Consider the following 24,145-nt stretch of genomic DNA (forward strand, 5'->3'; position numbering starts at 1 on the left):
GCAGTTTTCAGCCAAGATATAAGGGTTTAGGATAACAAACAACTTCAAATACATACTTCAAATCCAGGTTTTTTTCTTATTTAGTATCTTAAATAAACAGCTGTCCAAATATGAATCTATCTTCAGTCAGCCCAGCATTAAAAATTTACAGTACACAAATAATTAAATAATTTAAAATAGAAATATAAAACTCTCCTCCCATATTTGCCTAACTACTCTTGAACTTTTGATAAATCAACACACCATGCAAAGAATGATACTGCAAAATGAATCCTTTGAGGAAAAAAAACCAAAACCATTTAATCTTTGAGTTGTTTTATTTTATTAGGAGAAGAGCTAACTCAAAGTTAACAGTGTTGAACACTTGTTCCTCATGCAAGAAGGGTATTTAGTTTTAATTGCTTTCTAACTACTTCTACTCAGATACAGTGTGGGATTTTTGTATTTGTAGGGCAGAGTATTTATTAACTCAAGCCTTCTTTCCAGTGTGGCACAATCAGAATGTTCTGAACAGCTGGTTAGGAAGATAGCCAAGATGCAAGAAAGATGTCTGAGCCTCCTTTTCAAGGGCAGCCAACTCTTGTACTGTAGGTGCCAGAATATCCACATGGCCTTTATAGAGTCCACCTGCCAAAAGAGACACAATCTAAATTATGTGTTCAAAGTAATTTTTCAGCAGAACTAACAATGCCCAACCAGTAATTCAGAAAGTTAATTACTTTGTTAACCAAAAAGCACAAACCAACAAAAACAGGTATGCACATACTCTTGTCACTTGCAACCTGTAGGCTGCATGTGACAAATGCAGAAGACAGCAAAGACCTAGCAGCTTTTTATAATTCATTCATTTATAATCTATGATTTCTTTATTTATAATCTATTATTCTGTAGTTATACAGGAGACAACCAGGAAACCAAACACGGCATAGCAAGGGAACTCGAGATAGTTAATTCTTACCACCCAGAGCTCTTTTCTGCCCATATGTAACTTTCCCATCAAAATCATCCACTGGTACTTTTATATCTGGTTCAACTTGGGCAATAGTGCAGTTCAAGTGTTCTTCAATCTCCCCCAGCAACTAAGAGGAAAAAACCCAAGAAATCTTTAAGTACTCTTATAGTCCAAGACTAGTCGAACTAGTCTTCTGAACAGTCACATTTGAGTAGTTTGAAAAAAAATGGTACACAGAAAACTATTTGGTCACAGATACAGAAGACCAACACATTTTTATTAGCTCAGACTATGAAAGTTCATTTCCAATTTCAGTAGGGTTTTACCCTAACTAGAAGTCTTTATTTCATATGCTATCCTACCTGTATGAATGAGGCTACTTCATAATAAAGAGCTCATAGTCCAAGCTTATTTTACCACAGATGAGGTGTATTTGCCCTTCTTAATTAGAGAAAGAAGGGAAGTATTGCTTTTTAACATACATTCACAGCTGGTATACAAATCCCAATGAAAAACCTACTTAAGTGACAAACTATTTCCAGGTTAGAGAAACAACAGTCTTAAGCAATGGTTTTCAACAAACCACCTAAACAGAAGTGTGTAACTAACACCCTCTAAATCTTAACGGATTTAGATTAGGAAGACTGTAAGGAAGCTGAAGGTATGACTCCAACAAAATTGGCTGGGAGTATTAAAATAAGATTTTATAATTACACAATTTACAGAACACAGAACTTGAAAAGTTTTCCAATTTATTCTTTAAATGGTATCACAGGTTATGAACACCCTAAGACTAGCTTTGTATGTCAACTACACAGGTCAAACAAGAACTTTATTCCTGAGTCTTTTAGAGGAATTAGGAAACATTTAAGCAAAATCCTTACCTGCATCTCATTGTACCATATGGTACAACCTCCTTCTTCCTTCAGTCTAGTGTTATAGCATCCTTTTCCACGACTACTGCATACATGATACCAAACCTAGAAATAATGGAAAACAACTTCTAAACTTTGTGAAACAGAGTTTAATACATTTATTTCGATGAATTATAGAATGAAAAAGAATTCAGAAACCTGTTTAAGTTCTCCTTCAATTAAGCATGGACAAACAAGCAGTTTTTCAATGCAGGATAACAAGGTTAGATAGCAGCTGTGGATAGAACTTCAGTAAATAGTGTCTGTTCACCTTTGCTTTGGAGTATAATTACCTTTTCTTTCTCCTTTGCCACAAGGGAGATTGCCAAACCCATCCTGAAATATTAGGGGAGAAGGAAGAGAGAAATGTATTTCAGTAACTATTGCCAACTTGTGAAACAACAACAAAAAATACCAAGAAAGCCTGGTGACTGCTCTGAACACACACCTACCTCTCAGCTCTGCCGACTCTCCCGATTCGATGAACATAGTTCTGTTTTTCATCAGGGAGTGTCACGTTGATAACTGTGTAAGATAGATACAATCCACAGAGAACGCAAGATTTTTTTTAATGTAAGAGGTAAGGTCAGAGATCAGACACCTAAAATATGATTTTGATTGCTGCAACTCCTCTCCTTAATCTATATATATATACTTTTATAGTCTATTACAACAGTTACAGGTGTAACCAGCAATATCCGCAACAAAGGCTCTCATCCTCAAACTGATTTCTCCCTGATCACTTTTTGGAAAGAATGGAAAACCAAATAACAATTTACAAAAATGCAGAACATCATCAGGTGTTTGAGAACTTATGGTTAACAACCAAATTAAATACTGCCTAATTTAAGCCTTCAACATCTACATCTCTTAAATTTATGCTATAGGTCATATATTTATTTTAACTAATGGACGAGACTACAAATATATTGAAACTCGAGTGCAATTCAATAGCTTAATTTTAAAAAATTTTGTCTTACCATATGGAACGCCATGAATATCAATTCCTCTAGCAGCAACATCTGTGCAGATCAAGAAACGGACATCTCCTCTCTGCAAAAAGAGTTGTAAGGAAGTGCTGTGCTAAATACAGGAAGCAAAATCCCAAGCAATGAAACCATAGTCCTCTGCACTTACTTCACCTTAAAGTGTCTCTGTACATTTAAGAACACTTCAAATAAAGCATGAATAGCTTGGTCAATTTACATCCTTGTTTCTTCTCCCAGCACATAAAGCAAGCAAAAATCAACAAATGGCTTAACCAGAAGTAAACTGCAATATTTTAATATTTTATTTAATGTTTTTTAATATTTTTCTTAAAGTAATCAAGTGCTAAAGACTTTAAAAACAAGAAGTAATTACTACAGAGTTTAAAGTTAGCTTTTTAATTCAAAATAAGCCCACTATCTTCTCAATTCAAACTCACAAAGGTCATATTGATTACCAGTAGACATCCACCTACAGGAAAGGTGCCTCACAATTTCAGGAAGTGGAACATAGAGCATTTGAGAGCAACTTCATTTAAATGGAGAACCAGGAACACAACATATGAATTTGGATAATAGGAGGTGAGGAAAAAGCCTTCAAGAATCTGCTGCATCACCTTAAATCTTTCCAGATTTTGCTTTCTTTCTTGAGGTTTTCTATCACCATGCAGGCAGACACATGAGAATTGATGCCCCTTCCTATCAGGGCCTGAAAGAATTTATATGTATTAATAACATCACATTTAAGATATGACACAGAATCATACAGAACTGAAAAAAAAATTTTATGGGTAAAGAATTTTCACAGGCATTGGAGTGGAAAAAATACACAAGACAAGTAGTTGAACACCCTTTCTCCCTCTTCCCCAGAGCACATGTGTGTAGCCATTTCTCCTTACTCCTTCCTGCTCTGAATTTCCCCATTTATTCAAATGTCTGTCTTCACCTTTCTCCTCACACATCCCCTTTCACTGTTTCTGTGTTTTCTTTCACATTTCTCCTTCTATGTTCTTCTCTTCTTAGGTGTGAACATTTCTTCCCACGTCTCTTGCCCTTACCAACTATCAATTCTACTACTGTGTGTTACAGCAGAGGTACCATGTATCTTCTCACTGGTTCAAATGTTGGTGCATGATGGGTTTCCAGCCATTTCAGAACTGTCTGAAACAGGTACAAGACAAGTTCATTGCTTTTTTTAACAGAGGGCACCCCTGCAGCTGCCTGCTACAAAACTCCTGAATTTTATGCGCAGTCACGGATGTAAAAAACCTGAAGCACAATTTTATTTGTGCTGTGTCCCAGTATCGGTGATCTCTATCATACAAATTTGGTGTTAAGAAAACAAAGTGGGTAAAGTGAGCTGAGTAAGGTTGATATGAAACATTACCTCCGCCCTGTTGGATGAAGTACTGCTCCATATTATCACAGTCTATTTTAGTCCTGCAGAAAATAATGGCTTGGTCCATCTTGTGCTCTTTGATTGCCCGAACAGTGTATTCTCCTTTAAGAATTTTAATAGCTTCAGACCACATTTCTAAATAAAAATAAAGAAGTTATTTCACTCAAATTGTTTAAAAACATGAAGAACTTTGAAATGCATACCTTGAAGTTCTCTAGTCTTTGAGTAGACAGTTAAACTTTTATTATTAGAGCAAGCAAGCTAAACCTGCAGTTTCTACCTCTCCCCTCCATGCTCCAAGGTGATACAATACAGAAAGAACAAAACCACTCAGAAGTTTCAGGTTTCTTATACACACCAAAAAACACTTGTCCACAAATCTGCAAAATATAGATTCAAGTCTCTTTCCCATTCCCCAGTTACAGAAACACATTTCTCTTCAAGACAATGAGAATGTAGAAATAAAATTTTCGAGGAACATCACTCAAGGCCAATGTCCACTACAATTTACCTTTACTTCAAAAAATTTGCAAAAATTTTGAACTATTTCTTAGTGTTGCTCATTACCTGGAGTGTTAGCGCCAGGTCTTGTATTGTCTTTTGCATGTACCTCATCAGTCTATGAAAAACACAAACAAAAAAGCCCCCAAGTCAGCAGTGCACTTCACAGAACAATACTTAACTCCATTAACTTGTAACTAGGAAGAAATTAAAATTTAAAAGTAATCTTAGCATTTTGTTTTCCCACCAGCCATGTTTACCTACCTTTACCTAAAGGAAAGTCTTGTGTTTAAGCACACAAAACTTACTCATAAAAAAGTGCAACAAAACTATTTATGTAGACACTGGATAGGAAACACCTTTGAACAAAGTGAAGAATTAAAAATGCCCAAATAAACCTGAATAAAATGATATTGTAAAATATGGTTAAATCACATAAACAGTGGTTCCTTGTTTTTTCCCCTAGGATAGGCTGAATCAGATATAAACTTAAAATCCAAAAGAAGTAAACTCATACTAAGACTTAATGAAAAGGTACTAACATGTGACAAACAGAGGTTCCAAAGACAAAGAAGGATTAAGAAAACCTACTGTAACTGCATCAGATTTGTGAAGGAAAAAATATGGTTCCAACTTACTCAGAACTTGAATACTAAAGACCTGAACATCCAACACCTTCACATATGAATAGGTGTCAGGTGAACATAGAATCTGGACTCTCAAATGCAGTCTGATATTAAACCCTTCCTGTAAAAACTGCTCATCTCACATGGCCTGGAGACAGAACTACCTTACAGAATGATCCATCTTGGCAGGTTTATTTCCTCCTGCCAAGTCAGGAAAGAGGTATGAAGAACAGTAAGGCCATAGACCATCAGCTATGCAATGAGTGAAAAACACCAGTGTCATTGTTCTCTAGTGCAAATCAGACTGTCACTCTATCAAGCTTTTCCACAGTCATGTTTGCAATAGAGCTGTTCAGAAACAGTTTTATGACATCACTGATAAGATGCTGACTACCATGGAACAAACCATTACAGATTAAGCTGTTTCGATAGTCAGCAAAGATCCTTCAACGTTAGGCCCCTGTTCTGAAGGTTAAATAAGTAAACATGGACAAGTAACCTCAGTTTTCACTTACTCTGATATGATTCTTGCCGAGCCTTTCCCAGAGTTTATCAGCTTTTGGATTTACAGGCACAACTACATGGTGTACAGTTTCAGGGACAGAATCTTCTCCTTTCAAATCAACCCAGGTGGGAAAATGCATGATTTTTTCAGATAGTTTTTTCACATCAAAAGAATGCAGTGTTGCAGAGCACACAATCACCTGAGAAAAAGAGAGTCATATGGAGACTACTGAAGATAAGATCCTCCCAATCCAAAAAGGTGGGAGTAGAACTGGATGAAAGTTATGTAGTTGAATAGCATAATATAACACAACAGAAAGAGTCTGGATTTCCTCATCATCAGTCCGAAAGCCACTCAGTTGGCAAGAGTCAGTACACAAAATAAATTGCTTAAATATTCTCCTACAAAGATCCAATAAACTAGAAGGAAGAATAAAAAACTATTGAAAGCTGATGAATCAAGATTATTAACACATCAGAAATCATAATGTATGTATTCAGTCATGTTTTGCTATATTTATATCTAAATAATTCAAATTAAATTGAAAACTTCTGAACACTACAACATCTAAAATACTAAAAATACATATCCACAGGCAATTACTGAACTCACTGAACACGTTAGTTTTGGACAAGAGCTTTAGCAAACTCCACTTCAAAGAATCATGCTCCATGCCAAATAATAGTCAACAACTGAAAGCAGAGCGTACCACATACTCAAAAAAATAGCCAAGCAAACAAAATAAACAAAAAAAACACCCCACAACAAAAAAAACAAACCAGTAACAAACATTCTATACCTGAAGTCTCTTTCCATCTGAGGTTATCTGAGGAATTTGACTGTGGATCCTGTTTATGAAATCTGAATAACCTTGGAGGAGAAGGCCATCCTACATGGGGATGAAATAAAAGAGGCGAAGCTGCAAATCTTCTCTCTCGTTTCTCAGTCTTTATACTTAAGTTAGATAAGCAATACACTCTGACTCTTAGAAGTTCTTGCTTTTGATTAGCTGGACAGGTCAATGCATGGCAGAGATGTTACTACTAAGGAGAAAAAGCCCAGTAAAGAGCTTCACAAGAAGCTCAGCAGCTACTCCTAGCTAACACCCAAGGCATTTGAATTTTTTGAATATTCAGTTGTACTAAAACAGATCAGAGAGATGCCCTTATTTCACAGCATACTGAGTACAACAATCACTGGCTTCAAGACCTGCCAGGTTAACTAACACTTTTATTTTGTCTTTGTCCTTTGAATTCCCTGCAGTGACAGGGAAAGACTTCAGTACTTTTTAAATATAGTTTGAAATGTATTTTTCTATCAGAAAAATTCCAAACAGATTTAACAGAAAAGCTGTGAGGGCAGGGGGGAAAAAAAAGTAGGTTACTAAGGCTGAAAACAATGACAGGATTAAGCTGGAACAGTCTATAGGTATCTGTTCCACTTCACTATCAAATACTACAGAACAATCATGCTTCACTTTTTTTTTGCAAATATCGTATTTTAGAACAGAATTTAAATAGCACTTAGTTCTCTACATACAGCTTCGTCCAGAACCAGGAATCTAACTTGAGATAAATTAATCTTCCCTGTTGAGACCAGGTCATCCAGCCTTCCAGGAGTTCCAACAACAATATCCACCTATGAAGTGCATAAAGAATATGTAACTAACAAGAGCCATTAAAAGTGTTATCTAAGCTTAACATTACAATACAATTATCAGCATAATGCTTTGTCTTCTATTAATTATAACTTCATAAAATCCTAGAGTAATTTGAGTTGGAGAGATCTCTTGAGATCATCTGGTCTCCACTCCCCACCTTCACAGGTAAATCAAAGACAATTTCCAAGTTACTCTAGATAACTGCCTAACACAATTTTCAGTACTGTTTTTGAAAGCGATCCTACAACCTCCTCTCTGGGCAACCTGCATTTTTGTTCTACAGTCATTTCACTAGCAGAACCTACCTCAGGGATGAAGCCTTCCCTTACTTGGGAAGTGCTGTGCCCCTTTTTTTTCTTCCCTGAACCCCAAGCTGTGTATATTTGTTATCAAAAGTCAACAAACAGATTTGTTTTTAAATGGGGATAATTTTTTCTCACGGTGGACAGATACAAAGTCTATCAACTATTGAAATAACTTAAGATTTTACCAAACAGAAGGGTTTACAATCAAGAATTTATCACTCACATGGAAGTCAAACAATCTTTCAATTTAAGCAGGCTTAACAGAAAATTTGTATTTTGGCAGCTAGAACCACTAGAATATTTATCAATAGTGATGTGTTTTCACTTCCAAAAGTGAGTCTTAAATAAAAACAAGACCCTGTGACTCTTTTCCTTACAGTATGATTGAATCAATTGTACATTTCATGCTGCTGAAACCAGACCGCTTCCTTCTAGGAAGGACTGGTTTTTAGTGTAGGTTCATCTTGATAACTGCAGACTGTTTTTATTCACAAATACATGGAATAGAAGTTAATAGGAAAACTGTCCTGCTGGTCAAGGACAAATGGCAAACAATTACACCTTTAAGATTTTCAGGAGTACTCATGCTTCAACAGAATTTGACTACCGTAATTTGAATACTTTAAGTTCTTGTATTGACATGGAAGCAAAGGAACAACTGCTAGACTGGTGCAACATGAGCTTGCTATCAACTGTATGTTTCCTTTTTCACATGTTTATTATTCTTATTACATCAGTTACCACCATTAATATCCTCTAGCAACATCATAAATTACTTGGAACCCAAATGAATAAATCATATGAAAAAAAGACAACTTACACCTTGTTCCAGTACAGAGAGTTGATCTCTTGCAGCAACTCCACCAATAATTAACAGTTCCCTAAAATTACATCAATATATTTGACATTTACCCATTTGTTATATTCAGAAGCTATACAAAACATTTGTCGGAAGACTGATTCTTTTATTGATAGCTGACAATTAACAGCTCTGAACAGTAACTTCAAGAACAAAATAATAGAAAAAATTAATTTTGAAATTCATCCTTTCATACAGTATAGTAGTGTATTGTATTTAATTCAAGTGAAAGCTTTTTTACCAAACTGTATTTGAATGTGATTACTTTATCACTGTTTCATTAAATGAATTAGCACCTTAACCAATGTAATCTTACAAAAAGTTTCTTAAAATCAAAAAAAAATTGTAACTTAGCTCAGTAAAGTTTCTCATGTCCTTGAAAGTTAGAAATACAAATAACAGTAAACTAAATGAATCTTTCATTGTAGCTTTCCCATTCCTATTGCTTAGTTCCAGCAATTCTAGTAAATGCACTCTTATAAACAGATTGCAGTTTAGAATTGGGATATGTTTAAGTTTTAGAAGCACAGTCAAAGCAGAGACAACTTAAAACCAAAGCAACTTATAGATGATTCACTTTTCAGAACTGCATCTCCATGATGACTTGTCCTGTAAACACATCAATTAAAGAGAGCAGACACTGTATGTAACTACTTGATGGAGATGAAAAACATACAAAATGAGGAGGCAGGAGATGGGGGACATAGGAAAATGTTTAGGAAAGGGCAGTAAGCAGACAATGTTTTTAGTCAAGAAAAGCATGTGAAGTATCATACTAGTTATCACTGATAATTAAAAAAAGCAAAACCAAATTTGTTATATGAGAAAAAGGCAGTCCACAGATAAAACACCAAAAACACCCTAAGTGGTCTAACTGTAGTTGCATAGTCAGAAGTTCAGTTGGTAGCAGATTATTGCTGATAATAGTATCAGCAGCACTGCACATTATGGTTCACCTAGCTGCAAAGTGGAAACCTCCCCCTCACCCAATCTCCCCATGAAGTTACATCCATGGAAAATACCAGAAATGCAACTACCGAATTCACTATTACCTTAACTTGGGATTATCAACGTATTTTTTGAACTGCTTCACATTGTTCAAAGTTTGTTCTGCCAGCTCTCTTGATGGTTCTACAATCAATGCTTTTGGAGCATTTGGAAGGTTCTGTGCTTGAACCACTTGTGCATTTCCTAAGTGGAAAAAAAAAAAATCACCATTAAGACAAACTACATTCTTATTCTGGAATTTTTTTACAGGAAACAGATTTGGATTTTCTGTTAGTAATTAAAACCTAGTAATTCTAAATGCTCCATGAAAAGGTGATGCTCTCTCAACTATCAATTCTCAACTTCAGAAAAAATGCTCAGAACTTACACGTGGGTGTACTGGTCATGGAGTGTAATTTCTCTTTGTATTTCAGACTCCAACAATGGAGCACAGCCCATTCTATTGTGGGGTACAAAGATTCACACGTGTTTTTATGATAACACTGCTGAAAAACTTAGCTGGACTTCTTTTACCTGATGTACTTCTAAATTCAAAATATTGAAGACTATGAGTGGTGTAAGACTAAGAAAATCTGGTATACTTTCAAAAAGGCACAAATATTTCTTCATAACTGCTGTATTAAAGATCTTTCTGATTGCAATTAAAGGGATCAAAAGATGCTCTGTAACACAACCTGAATATAGAAACAAGAGATGTTTGTAGAAATCTAACCTACCTGAGTGCTGTGATTTTACAACACTGCTCTCAGGAGCCTTGCAAAGACCAACGTAGCCATCTTTTGGTGGAAACTTGAAATCTTCTTCTCCAAAATTGAATTTCAGTTCAGCATTCTAGGTTTCAACAAAGTTGTGTCATACACACAGATTCAAGAGACCACACAAAATGAGAAACAACTCAATAATGAAAAAAAAAGAAGAAAAAAGGAGAGAGGGAAGGTCTTTTCTTCTCTCATCTTATACATTCTTCTTCCCCAAGTTGCTGGAACTAAAAGTCATCCCAACCAAACAAACAGAAAGAAGCCAATAAAAAAAAAAGCATTTTTTCCGAAGTTGTACATTTCTCTAATCACTGAAAGGTTTTGCTAAAATCTTTACTGCTTAAGAGACAGACTCAAAAAGACTAACACAGAAAGAAATAGTACTACATTACAGTAATGTTAGAGCTCAGAACAAATGAAACAGGATATCTGATTTTCAAGCTATTTGCTTGTATCAGTCAAATGGCAGTAAACCAAAGTTTAGCACACAAAACATAGCACTGTTATTAGGAATTAGCTATCCATGCTGCTCTACCTATAAATTCAAGATTAAAATTTGGATTTAACATTTAGCTTAAATGGTACTCAAAGCTAACACACACATGTTTATTACTTCAGTAGTGACTACTGGAAAACCAAAGAAAACTGACTCTACATGCACAGCTGCAGTAACTGTAGGTGGCTATGCAAATTTTATACTTAAGTAGTTCATTAACAAACCCAGAAAAATTATAATTATCTTGGACATCTGTAATATTCCTATTACCTTCAGTACACAAGCTGCAAAAAGTGCTTGGTTCCTTATATGTGGTGGGATATCAAATGCAAGGCCAAGGTCCTTCCCTGAAAGTAGGGTTAGTTCAGTCAGACTCTGCAAGTGTGTGCTTTCCTCTCCCTCCACCCCCATAAAAGCATCCAAATAAAATTCCAAAGAAAGAGAATAAAACTTACCATTTTTGGAAAATTTTATTTGTCCTTTTTCTGTGTCTAGATAACACCCAATTGTATCATGCATAGTGAATTCCTGCAAAAAAACCAAAAAACAGTTTGTGAAGCTAAGACATTTGCACTGTATTAAAAAGACTTAGTGCTAATATTCTGTCAGCTTTCAGTTTTCTTACCTCTCCCTAATAAATGTTGATTCTTGAGAAGTCAAGCAAGCTCAATTTGCTTCAGTAAGACCATTGTATATAGAACACATATTTTTATTTGACTACAAGTCTTCAGCAAACTGTCCAACTGATCTTAGATATTTAAGCATTTATTACTGCTTTAAATTCACTTCAAAAACCAAACACAATGACAATGACACGTTTAAGTCATTTACCTGGATGTATTCTGCACTATGGAAAAGCACATTAGTCATGCAATGTAAATCTAAGCTTATAACAGCAAACATTGCATCAGAAACCTGTATTTTTACTATAATAAAAGACTAACTCTTGAAGATGACGCTATATGCATTTTATATATACTTGAATGCTTTAAGTATCTTGAGATCTGTTAATTTTAAAGGTATTCAATAACATTTATGTATTATAAAGTGCTTCTAAACAACAGCTCAAGCATCACTATTAAACAAGCTACAGTAGTCCTAAAAGTTGCAAGTTTTATGACATTGAGCTCATTATTACCAAAAAAAGGCTTGAGTTTCTGCTGTAATACTAATTTATATAAATTATCAATTTATATAAACATCTCAATTCCACTGCTACACTACACAAAAAACACTACAGATATTCCCAGCAGGCATTTCAGAAGTGTACATTAAGGTAGTGGCAAACTCAATTCAAAAACGGTAGTGCACTCTAACTATGTCTTACTAGCACTTAACAATGCATTTTGACAGATTAGAGTTGTCCAATTACTTCTATTTTAATTTCTAGTAAACAGAATACAATGCCCAGACTTGGATGTTCAGTGTATATGGACAGGCTGATTTATTCAAGCTACAACTGAAGTAAGTCAAGACAAATCTCAGGAGGTCAATTAACTTTTAACATGTAACCCACGGGAAAATTTTAACTTCTAAATAGGAGTTGATATAATTGCAGTTTAACCACTATCATGTCTCAAGCTTATAACTGCTTTGGTTGGATCTTTTAATAAGCTTTTATTCAAAAATGCTTCAGTGTTCCATAGTACTTTTGTCCAGTGAGCCTCCCTTAGGAGTGAGCACTATTTCAAGACAGTTTATTGTAACAGCACAAAACTAACTTGCAAAACTTTTAATAATATCTCTGCCAAAAACAATTCAAGCTTACCTCACCATAGCTGTCAAATTGCTTGTTGTGAGATTTCTTACCGGTGCCACCAAAGCCAAAGCCAAATTTATCAGTGCCTGAAGATAAGACAATAGGCTTTTATCTTTTGGTTGACAGGTTATACCTTTTCCTCCTGGTATTAGCAACTGAAATCTCCAACACTACTGCATAAACAAGTAATAAACACTGCTAACTACGGATTTCTGACCTGGATGCACCAAACTAGTACTTTTGCAGCAGTACATTTATCAATTTTACTAGTCTCTAGTCATCTTCATCAAAAAAAAAACCCAAAAAAACCCCATAAAAAGCAGAAAGTCACTGAAGACAACAAAACACTGTCACCACCAAAGACTTCCCCTTAAATAGAAGGTAAGTAAAATGGAACATGTTATCAACTTGCCAATATTGGGAGCCTTCCTAAGGAGTTTATTCTCTGCAACACTGAACAGGACTCCCTCCGTTCCATGTCAATGTAAGAACTACCCATAGGTTCTTCAGAAGGAAACTCACCCAGATCTAATGAAGCCTGCATAGTTGACCAACCAACTCTGCACAAGCCTTGGTCATGACAGGAAACTTCATAGTAGTATTTCCCTTTAAAAAAAAAAGAAAGGATCTAATACAATACCCAAATTCATTAAGGTGGTTCAGTCTTGCTACTTCCAAGTCCATACAAATCTAAAATTCCCAGTCCTGCTAAACGTGTCATAAAATCCCCTACTGTGTTTGTGTGAAAAGGTTGTATGTGTACCTTTGTATGGAATGAAGAATGAGCAGGCAAAAGAGACAAAGTACACACTGAGAAGTAGCGTGTGAAAGGCTCCAAAGGAGTGACATGCAAGAGAGAAGAGTGGTCCTACTCAACGCACAGGAACCGATAAACTCGGGACACAGGGTTCTGCAGAACCAGTACCAGACCACCAGCATGCCCCAATACCAACACTGCTTTTGCCACTTGAAGCACACCCAGCTGGCTGTTATGTACACACAGACTACAGAATTATCTGCACACCCCATGAAAGCAGACTGTTCAGGGTCTTTCTGAACACACCCCAGAACCACTGGAATATGAGGATGACTTCTTAGTCAAATGTTAGGGTTGGCCTCTCAACTATTGCTACAACCACAGAACTGTAAATTTTTGCATGCACACATCTATCTGTGTGAAAGCTGCAGGAAAACAACTTGAAGTACTGTGTGCATAGCCATTTCCCCAAAAAAACACATTCTGATGAATATTAGTTAGGATTCTGCCTCCTTCAACTCAGTCTGCTATTGATACCTGAAGATTTTTAGCTTTCCATGTATACTTCACGTATTTGTAGCTAGTAGAATGTTAAATGTTAGAATGTTAGATATAACTTCCTGTACTTTTCCAGCTTTCTTTCCCACAGTGAACAAACTCCTTGATGCATTCTTAAAGTTTTGTTTAGTCTTGCTTGTTAGTTTACCAAGGACATTTTATTTTGTACCACGTATCACAGACATAATAAAGGTAGAGTTCTATTTTAACTGCCCAATCTTATAGAATTCTATGAATCTAATTTGGGGCACGGTTTTCCTGATGTTGTGTACCTGCAGGCTTTTAAGTAAAGGTTTGCCTTTCTATTATCATTTTAATGTTGTTTGGGAAGGTTCTATTCTACTTTCAGACATCACTGTCAGGGAAAAAGTAATTTAAAACACAAGGAGAACAAAACAGAGATGTCATTTCCAAGCCTTAAGCTAGTAACTTTGGTCAGATGGATAGAAAGCTTTTAATGTAACCATCTACATTAATAATGGCTGACAAGCAGGCATTTCAGCTGAAACGTTTCTAGAAGAGTACTCAAAACACATCACTTTATATTTACCTTTAGTCACACCTCTAGTTGCTCTGCATCCATGCCATTCTTTAATCTCTCTGCTTTGACAACACAAACCATCCGATCCAATTGCTGAAAATTACAAGACAGTTTTAGATGAAGAAATTGCCTAATTGCTTTTAAAAGAGAATTTCATGCATGCTTTCCTCTAGTTTAAAATGTTCTCAAGTGAACAACAGGACAACTCACCAAAAGCTGACCCTCTGTCATAGGGGTTCATTTGCCATTTATTGAGCACTAAATTTGAAAGACAGTAACAGAAAAAGCATTAAATCAACAAAGCAAGCCTGAAAAACTCAAATTAGAAGTTCAAATTGTTTCTACAATGTTTGGCTTAATTTTGAGGAGAAATAGCTTTGTTCCAATGAAATCCATATCAGCTCAAAATGAAGGCCTACAATCTGAAGGAGAGGCACAAATGCTTAACACAAAGGTATTCGATGGAAGTTTAGATTATTCCACTAAGATTAAGTTACTTAAAAATGCAACTGAAAACAATGAAGACTTTTATAAAATAAAGCAGTTTCAAACAATCACAAACAAATTCAGATAGTAAATATCCTAAACGATATTAAGAACAACAAATTCAAAATGTGTTATTTGCGATTTCTGTTCCAAACTTACATTAAGGTTCTTTTTCAAGTGGTAAGTTAAAATGCTATTACTAAGGAGCTAAGATACATACACATAGAATTTGAGACTTCATTTTTCATACGCTCAGCAACATGCTGCAATAAAATCTATACATGATTTAAAAAAAACCCAGATGTAATTTCAGTCAGGTTTACGGAGTATATTTGCATATTCACATTATATTCTCTAAAGGAGGATTTTATTTTAACTTTTTATTTTCTTTAAGTTGACTTTACTGTCACCAGTGTAGCACTAATTATAATGATGACAACTTCTATAACATCCTCAGTGTTGTTTGTGTAAATACTGCTCACTTACATAAAATCCATCAATACCACAGACTGGACACAGGTATTGGCTTTACAGTTCCAAGCTAAATTATATGGATGCACAATAGACTCTCAAACACTGTGAGGATATTATCATAGTTACAATCCATTCTATATACCTGAGTTCTGGCCCTGTGCATTTCCTGCTCAATTCAATGTTTGCTAGAACAAATTGTAGCAACCCAAGATCTTGTTACTCAATTCCAAAACCTAGGCAGGTGCCAAAAGGAACACAACAGCTCTACTCAGCACAGCAGAATTGAAAAATCCTACACTGTTACCTCAGCCACACAAAAATATGTTTGAGCCTAGAAGAGCTAGAAGCTAGAAGAACTTTCTGCTCAAGCTCACTTAAGAGGCCCAAACCAACTCCATGGTGTCATAGATGGTCTCACCTATTCCTGCAACAGAAAGATGTTTTTTAACTCCTTCTTTTAAGGTGGACAACACCACCACTTCACGTTTTACAAGCCAATAACCTAGTATGGCTTTCAGAAGAACACTGGAAAGCAAGGTGTGGATCAGCCAGCCTCAAGCTGAAAACAAAGCATTACTAAGAAATGCACACCAGTTCTTCCCATGACTCCATCAGTAAATTTATATTCACTGTTTAATACAACATTGAAAGATAATACTCTGTTTCTATTATCCCAAATTATGGAAAAAATACTTATCTAATGGCAGGTTAACCTTACTCTTAAAAGTGACAAAATCAACACAAGTTAGCAGAGGCTTGAATTTAAGGAGTGTGACATATAAAAACTTACCAGCCCCTCCAGTTTTAATAGTGGCTTTTCCTTTCTTGCCTTCCATTTGGTCTTTCAGTGTTTCATAAACAATCTGGATAACTGGAATGCTGAAAGCCTATAATGAAAAATTACTTTCATCACTTATTTCCAGCCTTGTTTGCAGGTGCAATACCCAGAGCCAGAAAGACTGAAATACATTCCTACATATATACTGCTAAAGACTATTACCAATAATGCTTAAACACATATACACATTCTCTGCATATATGCATTCACAGTACCTCTCACCACTTAAAGACTTTTACTTTCTGTTAATTTAAATTTTATTACTTACACCAGTTTTTCCACTCCCAGTTTCAGCAGCCTATAAGAAGAAAAATACAAGAGTTTAACCAGGAATGTAAGGACTCTTCTAGAATTCTATTTTGATAAAATAAGTTTATTTTTTAGGAAGTATTATTTTGGTTTATGGAATGAAGAGCACAGAGCTACATAAAAGACATGATGAACAGGGCATACTAATCTGATACTTTTGAGGTTATTGATACTGGGGCATTGGCTTAGGCAGTATCAACCATGTTCCATACAGAGCTATGCCATGTATTTACAGCCAAAAGGAGAGTAGATGAAATCAGACAGCCCTCATTCATGTGGCAGTGCATCAAGAAGTCAAAAAATAAAGCCCAATATCCCCAGATTTCATCAGCAAGAACAGCTGGAAACACACCAGGAACTCAAAGAGGCTTTTACCTGAAGAATATACTTTTGAATTAGGACAGGAGAGCTGGTCTAACTATGGACCCATGTGGAAAAAACAAAACTGACCACACAACCAACAATTAAAATACACAGGATTTATATGAATAGGACTACCCTGCAGACATACCATAAGTACATCACCACCTCCCAAGATCAACGGGATGGACTCTGCTTGGATATCCGTAGGGAGACTACAGGAAAGAACACATTAACACAAGGTAATGTTCTATGTAAGTGGAAAAATAATTTTTTACTTATATAGATATTCACAGAAACCATGGTCAACTGCAAGATAAAGCAGGTAACTGCTATACCCCCTGGTTTGCAGCAGATTCAGCTGTACCTTGACAAGAGGCTCCATCTCACATCACTATGCTAAACTATAAAATAAACTTATTAACTATATATTCCTTGTCTTCCTTTCTTCACAAGAGTTTTTCTTTAAAGCCACTTATGCAGCCCTTACTTACATGATTCCTGTTCAAAACCAGAAAAGGAAGTAAAAATAACTAAACATAACCAGCATTTTCAGACAACCAAAGCTAATTAATATCATTTATATGAGAAGAAATACATACATTAAGTTTGTCCATATTGACAACATTCTGAATGACAATTCAAAACAAACTCTGAAGTTAAAACATTTTGGCCAAACAAGTAACCAAACACAAGAATAATAACTTTTTTAGAAGACACACAGGCATTAAGTTTGAAAAACGCAAGCACAGACCACAGTCTGGAAAACACGTACTAAACTAGCATCAATTATGTGACAGTATGTAATCCAATAACCCCATGATACATAATAAATAAACCAGAAGCACAGAGCCTTCTGTGAAACAAAAGGAGTGAAGCACAAGAAGTCATGCTCTGCTTGTCCAAGTTTAACTGTTATTGCTGCAGTCACAGTTTGTGACTTTCACACTACAGAGAAGCACATGATATGCAAAGACAGTTAAAGGAAAACACACATCCACTTTGCTTTAATGAGACAGCAGAGGAGCTTTAAGAAGCATGTCACACACTGATGAAAGGAAAATTAGGGTTTGTCACACTCCTACTTACAGCCAGTCCATCTCCTCCACTGCTTGAGCTATCTCAGGCATAACACCCATCTCTGTAAGACAAGCAAAAAAAGATCCAGCAGTGTTATTAACCTCACATTGTCCACAAGATTGCCAAGCATTAACACTTCCAGCTACAGACACAGCCATGGAAAACCACTCTTTTTGACAACAGCATGTGCAGCCTTCACTCCAGCACCCACTGAGAGAAAGACTCTCCCTTCCTCACAGGCAGCTTTGAGAGCTGTCCTCACTTAGAGCAGAGTAAGTCAGGCATACACAGGGCACGGGGGCAGCTACAGACATAGCAGCAAAAAAGCCACGCTGGAAACAGAGCACCTCTTCAAGCGCAAGGTACTTATCTTTGCATCTTTAAGGAAACTGCCTATGCAGACAACAGGGAAGACTCAATCATAAATACCCAACTTTCTCTACAGTTGAGGTGCAAACAGCAGAAAAAAACTATATCCCATTAGGACTCTAGTTCACCAAATCTTGCCTGACCCACTTGACAGCATGTACAATAAAAAGACAATGCTTTGATTTTTATAAAGTTACTAATTACACCTACCTTTGAGAAGTTTTTTCCTTGGATACCCCTTCTGGCTAACTCCTATCAAGGTCTAATGGTTGCACCTCAGACACAAGTTAAATATGGAGCAACATGGTTTTATGTTGATAAATAAATCCTCCATATTTAAAAAGGAAAACAAAAGAAACCTGCAGCTATTCAATACAGGCAAGAGGAAAGCAGATCCTAAGCAATCCAAATGATGGCAACATACCATCAAAATAACAATTTATCTGTTGGTCATCTCTTTGGGTACAGAAGGTTACACTACATCAATTCCCTCAACTATAAACATGCACCATTCCAAGCAGAAGTTTTACACACTGGCCTCTGCACTGCCACATGCTGGGCTTCAGACACAGCATGCATAAGCACACACAGAGCTGGGCTGGTGCAGATGGAGCCAAAAATTATTCTTCCATTTGCTATAATACAAATGCTGTAAGAAACGTGTTTAATTTGTAATGTGATTTCAGAAAGCTTTAATATTTTCAAGTGCTGGCCTTTACACCTACAAAAGTAGACAATCCACACAAGCAACGAAGTCAATAGCAATTAAAATCGCTTCCTACTGATTGCAGGTTAGAAACAAATCCATACATATTATTTTCACATATACTTCCAACTTACAAAATTTAATTCAACATAAAAATACAAGAATTTAATCAAACAATGACACCATGACATTCTCCTCAACTACATCCAAGTTAATCCTGCTCCATGCATCCAAACTGATCTCTAGATCTCAGGGAGAAGCTTCAGCATTTTCCCCCCACGATAAGATGCAAAAAAGTTCAGTTAAAATGAACAAATTAAAAACCCCATATACATTAAAACTTTACAGAAAAGTAAAGTTTGATCTTGGCTGGCTGCCTATTTGTACAGTATCTGCATGGGGAAGGGGACACAAGAGTGATGTTTCCTCCTTTAATAATAATCTTTTGGATTTCAGTTTACTATTACATACAGTAATAAAATCATTATATAGTTTATATAATATACATATTTTGCTAAACCGTATCACGAAGCAGAGTTTCTCTTATAAAAAGCCAGTGATTATCCACTGCTATACAGAGGGTAGGTACACTAAACCTCTTGTTACTGAAACCAGTCAGCATAAGGAACGAGCCTAACTTTTAAGCAGCCCCTTTGCTAGATCCACGTGTGCAATAAAACCTGCAAAACCATTCCGATAACCACTTCTGCCAGCCTACAGAAGCCCGAGGACACGGGGAGAGGCACCTATATCCCCCGCAGGCCTCGCAACATGCAGCCCAATGCATGGCCAGCCACCGCGTTCCACGCTGTGACGGCGGCCCGAGGAGCTCCCCCTGGCACCGCAGGGAGCCCGGGAGCCGGCGGGCAGAGGCGAGAGGCTCCCTCAGGGCCGAGACCCCGCGACCCCCGCGCCACGTACCCGAGAACGCCGCCATCTTGGCCCCGGGAGCACCGCGAACAGCGCAGGGCGCAGGCGCGGGGCCCGACCGCCGCTTTGTGGGGCCGGGTGGGCGCAGGAGCCGCCGGCCGCGCGTTCCGCCCCGGCCCGGCCGCGCCCCACGATGACCAAAAGCACCCCAGAGACAAACGCACCAGATATGTGTTAGACAGACCCCAACAGGGATACTTTATGCCCCAGTTTTTACAGAAGTTTCCCTGAATTCTGCACCGTCTTATTCTAGGGTAACTTCTAGTGGAATTAAACGCGAGAAACTTCGGGGTTTTGTAAAAAATAAAATGAGATTGCAAGTGCAGAAATGCAGCTTACACAGTTACATCACTGGGAGCCAATGGTGCATTTGTCTGCTAAGTGGAAGGCACAGTATGAACTACTGCCTACTGCTTTCCATTGTGAAACAGCTTCAATCTTTGCAAAGGCAGCATGACATAGAGACATCTCTGGCTCAAAGGCCAAAAACCCAAGCACCTCTGACAATGGAGTTCTCTTGATTACTGTGTTGCAATGTGAATACTGGTTTTGTCCTGGTGGTTTGTTTCAAGATCTTTTTCTTAAACTTGCTGAGCCCTACTGGCTACTAACTTACTCTCTAGAAACTGGTGTCATGCAGAGAAAAATACAGCAGTGTATTTTATACCCTTCATACCAGGCTGTTTGCATTGCAATGGTTTCTCGTGTATTAATAATTCCTTTGGGAGTATCTTCCTTTGATGTGCCTCTTTTCTTTCAGTATTATTCACTATATCTGTCAATCATTATTTTGCTTGCTTTCAGAGAAATGACAAAACTAGTGATTCTTTAAAGGCATAGATATGAATAATGTACAGATTCAACCATGACTCTAAGAAAACCTGTTTGTAGGCAGACCTTGATATCAATACATAGTGCAGCTTGTTGGTGTGATCATGGAGTGTAATTTACTATAAATCTTCCACAATTCTTTGAAACTTACAAACACGATATTATACTATTTACTATTGCTTTACAAGCTACATTGTCAAATATAGTTAAAAATACACAAACAGTAAAATGGCATTTATTTCTCAGTAGTTTTTTCTTCTTGAATTTTTTTCCCAAGTATCCATCATAGCTTTTATATTGCTCTGAATCCCTAGTTTCAGAATTTCAAATTTTTTTAACCTAATTCTAGGCTGCACAGTTGCCTACAAGAGCTTACCAAACAGAAACGAAAATTAGACTGTAGGAGCAGAAGTGTCAGGATGTAAAGTAATTTTATTTCTATTTTACAAATGCTTTATAAAGTTGCAGGAAATAGGCTGAAACATCAGGTTTTTTATAATTATTTCACAGAACCGATTAGGTTGAGAATGACCTCTGAGATCAGTGAGTTCAACCGGTGAGGGAACACCACCTTATCAACCAGACCCTGGCACTGAGTGCCATGTCCAGTCTTCCCTTAAACAACTCCATGGGCGGTGGTTCCACCAACTCTATGGGCAGCCCATTTCAATGTTTAACAACTCTTTTTGTGAAGAAATCCTTCCTGGGGTCCAACCTGAATCTCCGCTGGCACTGCTTACGACTGTCCTCTCATTCTATTGCCAGTTGCCTGGGAGAAGATTGACCCCACCTGGCGACAGCCTCCCTTCAGGTGGTTGTAGAGAGTGAGATCTCCCCTGAGCCTCCTTTTCTCCAGGACAAACACCCCAGGCTCTCTCAGCTGCTCCTCATCAGACTTGTGCCCCAGACCCTGCCCCAGGTCCATTGCCCTTCTCTGGACACGCTCCAGCCCCTCAATGTCCTTCCTGAGGTGAGGGGCCCAGAACTTACAAACAAGCTCATTTTATCTGCTTGAGAGAGCTGAACGCTAGGAACTCAGACTCGTAGGACTGAAATATTTAGAAGTCCTACGTAGCACCATTAAATTTGAAAGAACAAAATGCGAGAAATCCACCTTTTGCTTTTCCCCCCATTTTTGCCCCTATTCGGTAAAGGCTCAATCCCCAGCCCGAGGTCTCTCCTGCCCCGGGCGGTCTCTGTCCCGAACGCCCGCACGCTCCGGGCCGGCGCCGCACGAGTTAAAGGCGGAGCCGTTTGGCCCCCGCCGGGCGCCGTCGCCGTGGCGGTGCGGGGAGGGCGGGACGGCCCGGCATGGCCGCCGCCGGCGGGGACAGCGAAGGGGCGTCCCGGCAGCGCGGCATGGCCAGCGCCGGAGAGCAGGCGGAGGACGGGGAGGAGAACATCCTGTACGACTTGCTGGTCAACACCGAGTGGCCTCCGGAGACGGAGGTGCAGGTGCGTGTGGCCGCGGCACGGCCGCGGGCGGGGGAGGGGACCGGCCACGTTGGCGCGGGCGGGGACGCGGAGGCGCCGCGGCGATGAGCTGGTGCCTCCCGGGAGGCTCAGAGGGATGCCCGCGCTGGTCCTGGCGGGGACACGGGGTGTCCGTACGGCCATTGTCCCCTTGTGCCTTCGTGTCACTTAATTCCCAATCTGGCTTGTGTCGCCTGGGATGCCCTGAAGTGTTTCTTGCTTATTGAACAATGTATGTCGGGTTTTACTGTGGAGCTGGCACAAGCGAAGCTATGGTGGATGAAGTCCGTGTCTCATCTCCAGAAACTGCTGTACAGAGAGCTGTGAATCTGTCCTGGTGAAAATAGGACCTTTTATGATGAAAATGAGATCCTCTCTCTGGACTCTTGTATTAGCATAGTTGTGTCTGTATTTGCAGGAGTGGGGTAAAAGGCAAAAGTATTTCACTTTATGTCTGCAACACACGCAAATGGATGCCAGCGCTTAAGAAATCAGAAGACACTGTTCTTGTTCTTGCACTGCAGGTTTTTAGTTATTTCTAGCTGTTCTTCTTCCCTGATTATTGGAAAAGCTGAGAAGCTCTTTCATCTTTCCATTTTCATGTTTTCCTTTGCAATGTGCTGAGCTTGCTGCCTCTAAGTCTGCTCTTGTCTGACTTGGATGTAAAAGGTGCAAGCAATGTGGTTTTATTTCTTTCTGGTAGTGGCTTTTAAGTCCACTGAAGTTTTTAATGTATTTCCCACTGAAAGTTGTTAATGGAAGCATTTTAGCAAAGTTTTGCACTTAATGAAAACGACTGTACAGAAAAGATGTAAAAACATCACAAGGCAGAATGTACCCATTAAAAATTACTAGAGCCATGCTCTAGAAAATAGATTTTTATTTATCAGAAAGATTTTTTTGTTTGTTTTTGCATTTGATCTGTAAATCCTCAGTTGCAGCAACAGGTAGGGATGTTTGGAAAATACAACTGCAGTGTTATCAGTTACTAACTTAATAGGCTGTTTGTATAGATGAATGGATAGTTGCACCTATTTAAGTTTAACTGTGTTTTGAGAAATAGTAAAAAGTCTTTGTTTTTAGTAACGTATGGAAACAATTTTCCTATTGCAAACCATGAGGAGGACTTGGGCATGATGGCACAAGACTGGTTCTACTATAGCTGTGTTAAGGGGGCACATTTCTGAGAAGTGTCTTTTCTGCCATTAGTGTTCTTGAAGTTGTGTGATAAGTTGATTAAGGAACTGATTGGTCTGAGAAACAATCATATTGTTTCATATCCTTTTGTTAAGAGGTGCCTCTAGTACCACTGTAGGTACCAAGGGAGCTGTGGATAGTATGTCAGTGAGGTGACACCTGCCTTTAGTGGCAGCACATGAGGATGCCAATTTAAAGTGACTGTAACTACCGTCTGAGGGTCCTCATCTGCCCTGGTAGTCAGAATTTCTAAGCATCGTTGAATTCTGCTTGTCAGCTTAAGTAGATGGTGCTGGTTATTTTAAACTTGGTATCTATCTCTTGCCTATTTATTTTTAAGATAATACCTGTTTTCAGTAGTAGAAGTTGGAAGGTTTGAAAATATTTTGCTGTATAGTTTGCTTGATTTACATTCTTCTTGGAAACTGTCAGTACTCAAGGGCACTTCTGATATTCTTTTTACCATTTTAGTGGAAAATTGATTTTACACTGACAATTATAGGCAAAC

The 24,145-nt window shown here is 37.9% G+C and overlaps 2 protein-coding genes across 3 annotated transcripts in view; one reads left to right on the forward strand and one right to left on the reverse strand.

Moving 5' to 3' along the window:
• Window positions 1–298: 298 nt before the first annotated feature.
• Window positions 299–20,195, reverse strand: DDX1 (DEAD-box helicase 1). The gene is made up of 26 exons (XM_058834125.1): window positions 20,128–20,195; window positions 18,141–18,192; window positions 17,203–17,266; window positions 16,651–16,680; window positions 16,335–16,431; window positions 14,795–14,842; window positions 14,594–14,677; window positions 13,251–13,334; window positions 12,738–12,814; window positions 11,425–11,497; window positions 11,240–11,316; window positions 10,432–10,546; window positions 9,760–9,898; window positions 8,669–8,729; window positions 7,423–7,521; window positions 6,683–6,772; window positions 5,894–6,082; window positions 4,819–4,870; window positions 4,240–4,386; window positions 3,470–3,561; window positions 2,847–2,919; window positions 2,319–2,391; window positions 2,160–2,202; window positions 1,837–1,932; window positions 959–1,079; window positions 299–627 (listed from the first exon to the last, which is right to left on the reverse strand). The coding sequence occupies exons 1-26, from the start codon at window positions 20,141–20,143 to the stop codon at window positions 497–499; spliced, it is 2,223 nt and encodes a 740-aa protein (XP_058690108.1). The 5' UTR covers window positions 20,144–20,195; the 3' UTR covers window positions 299–496.
• A 2,066-nt stretch (window positions 20,196–22,261) lies between these two features.
• NBAS (NBAS subunit of NRZ tethering complex) overlaps window positions 22,262–24,145 on the forward strand; it is a 161,350-nt gene continuing 159,466 nt past the window's right edge. For both annotated transcript variants that reach the window (XM_058834123.1, XM_058834124.1), the window contains exon 1: window positions 22,262–22,422. In XM_058834123.1, the coding sequence (XP_058690106.1) occupies window positions 22,279–22,422 (144 nt within the window). In that variant the 5' untranslated portion in view covers window positions 22,262–22,278. The remainder of the gene's footprint in view (window positions 22,423–24,145) is intronic.

Source organism: Poecile atricapillus, chromosome 3, assembly GCF_030490865.1.
Source record: "Poecile atricapillus isolate bPoeAtr1 chromosome 3, bPoeAtr1.hap1, whole genome shotgun sequence".
Lineage (NCBI taxonomy): Eukaryota > Metazoa > Chordata > Aves > Passeriformes > Paridae > Poecile > Poecile atricapillus.

Bases quoted from the DNA above. Each gene is read 5' to 3' on its own strand.
- DDX1 (XM_058834125.1), bottom strand. The intron at 9,899-10,431 runs GTAGGTTAGATT...TTTTCCACTTAG, and splicing joins TGTAAAATCACAGCACTCAG to GAAATGCACAAGTGGTTCAA. The intron at 2,392-2,846 runs GTAAGACAAAAT...TATCTTACACAG, and splicing joins TATTCATGGCGTTCCATATG to TTATCAACGTGACACTCCCT.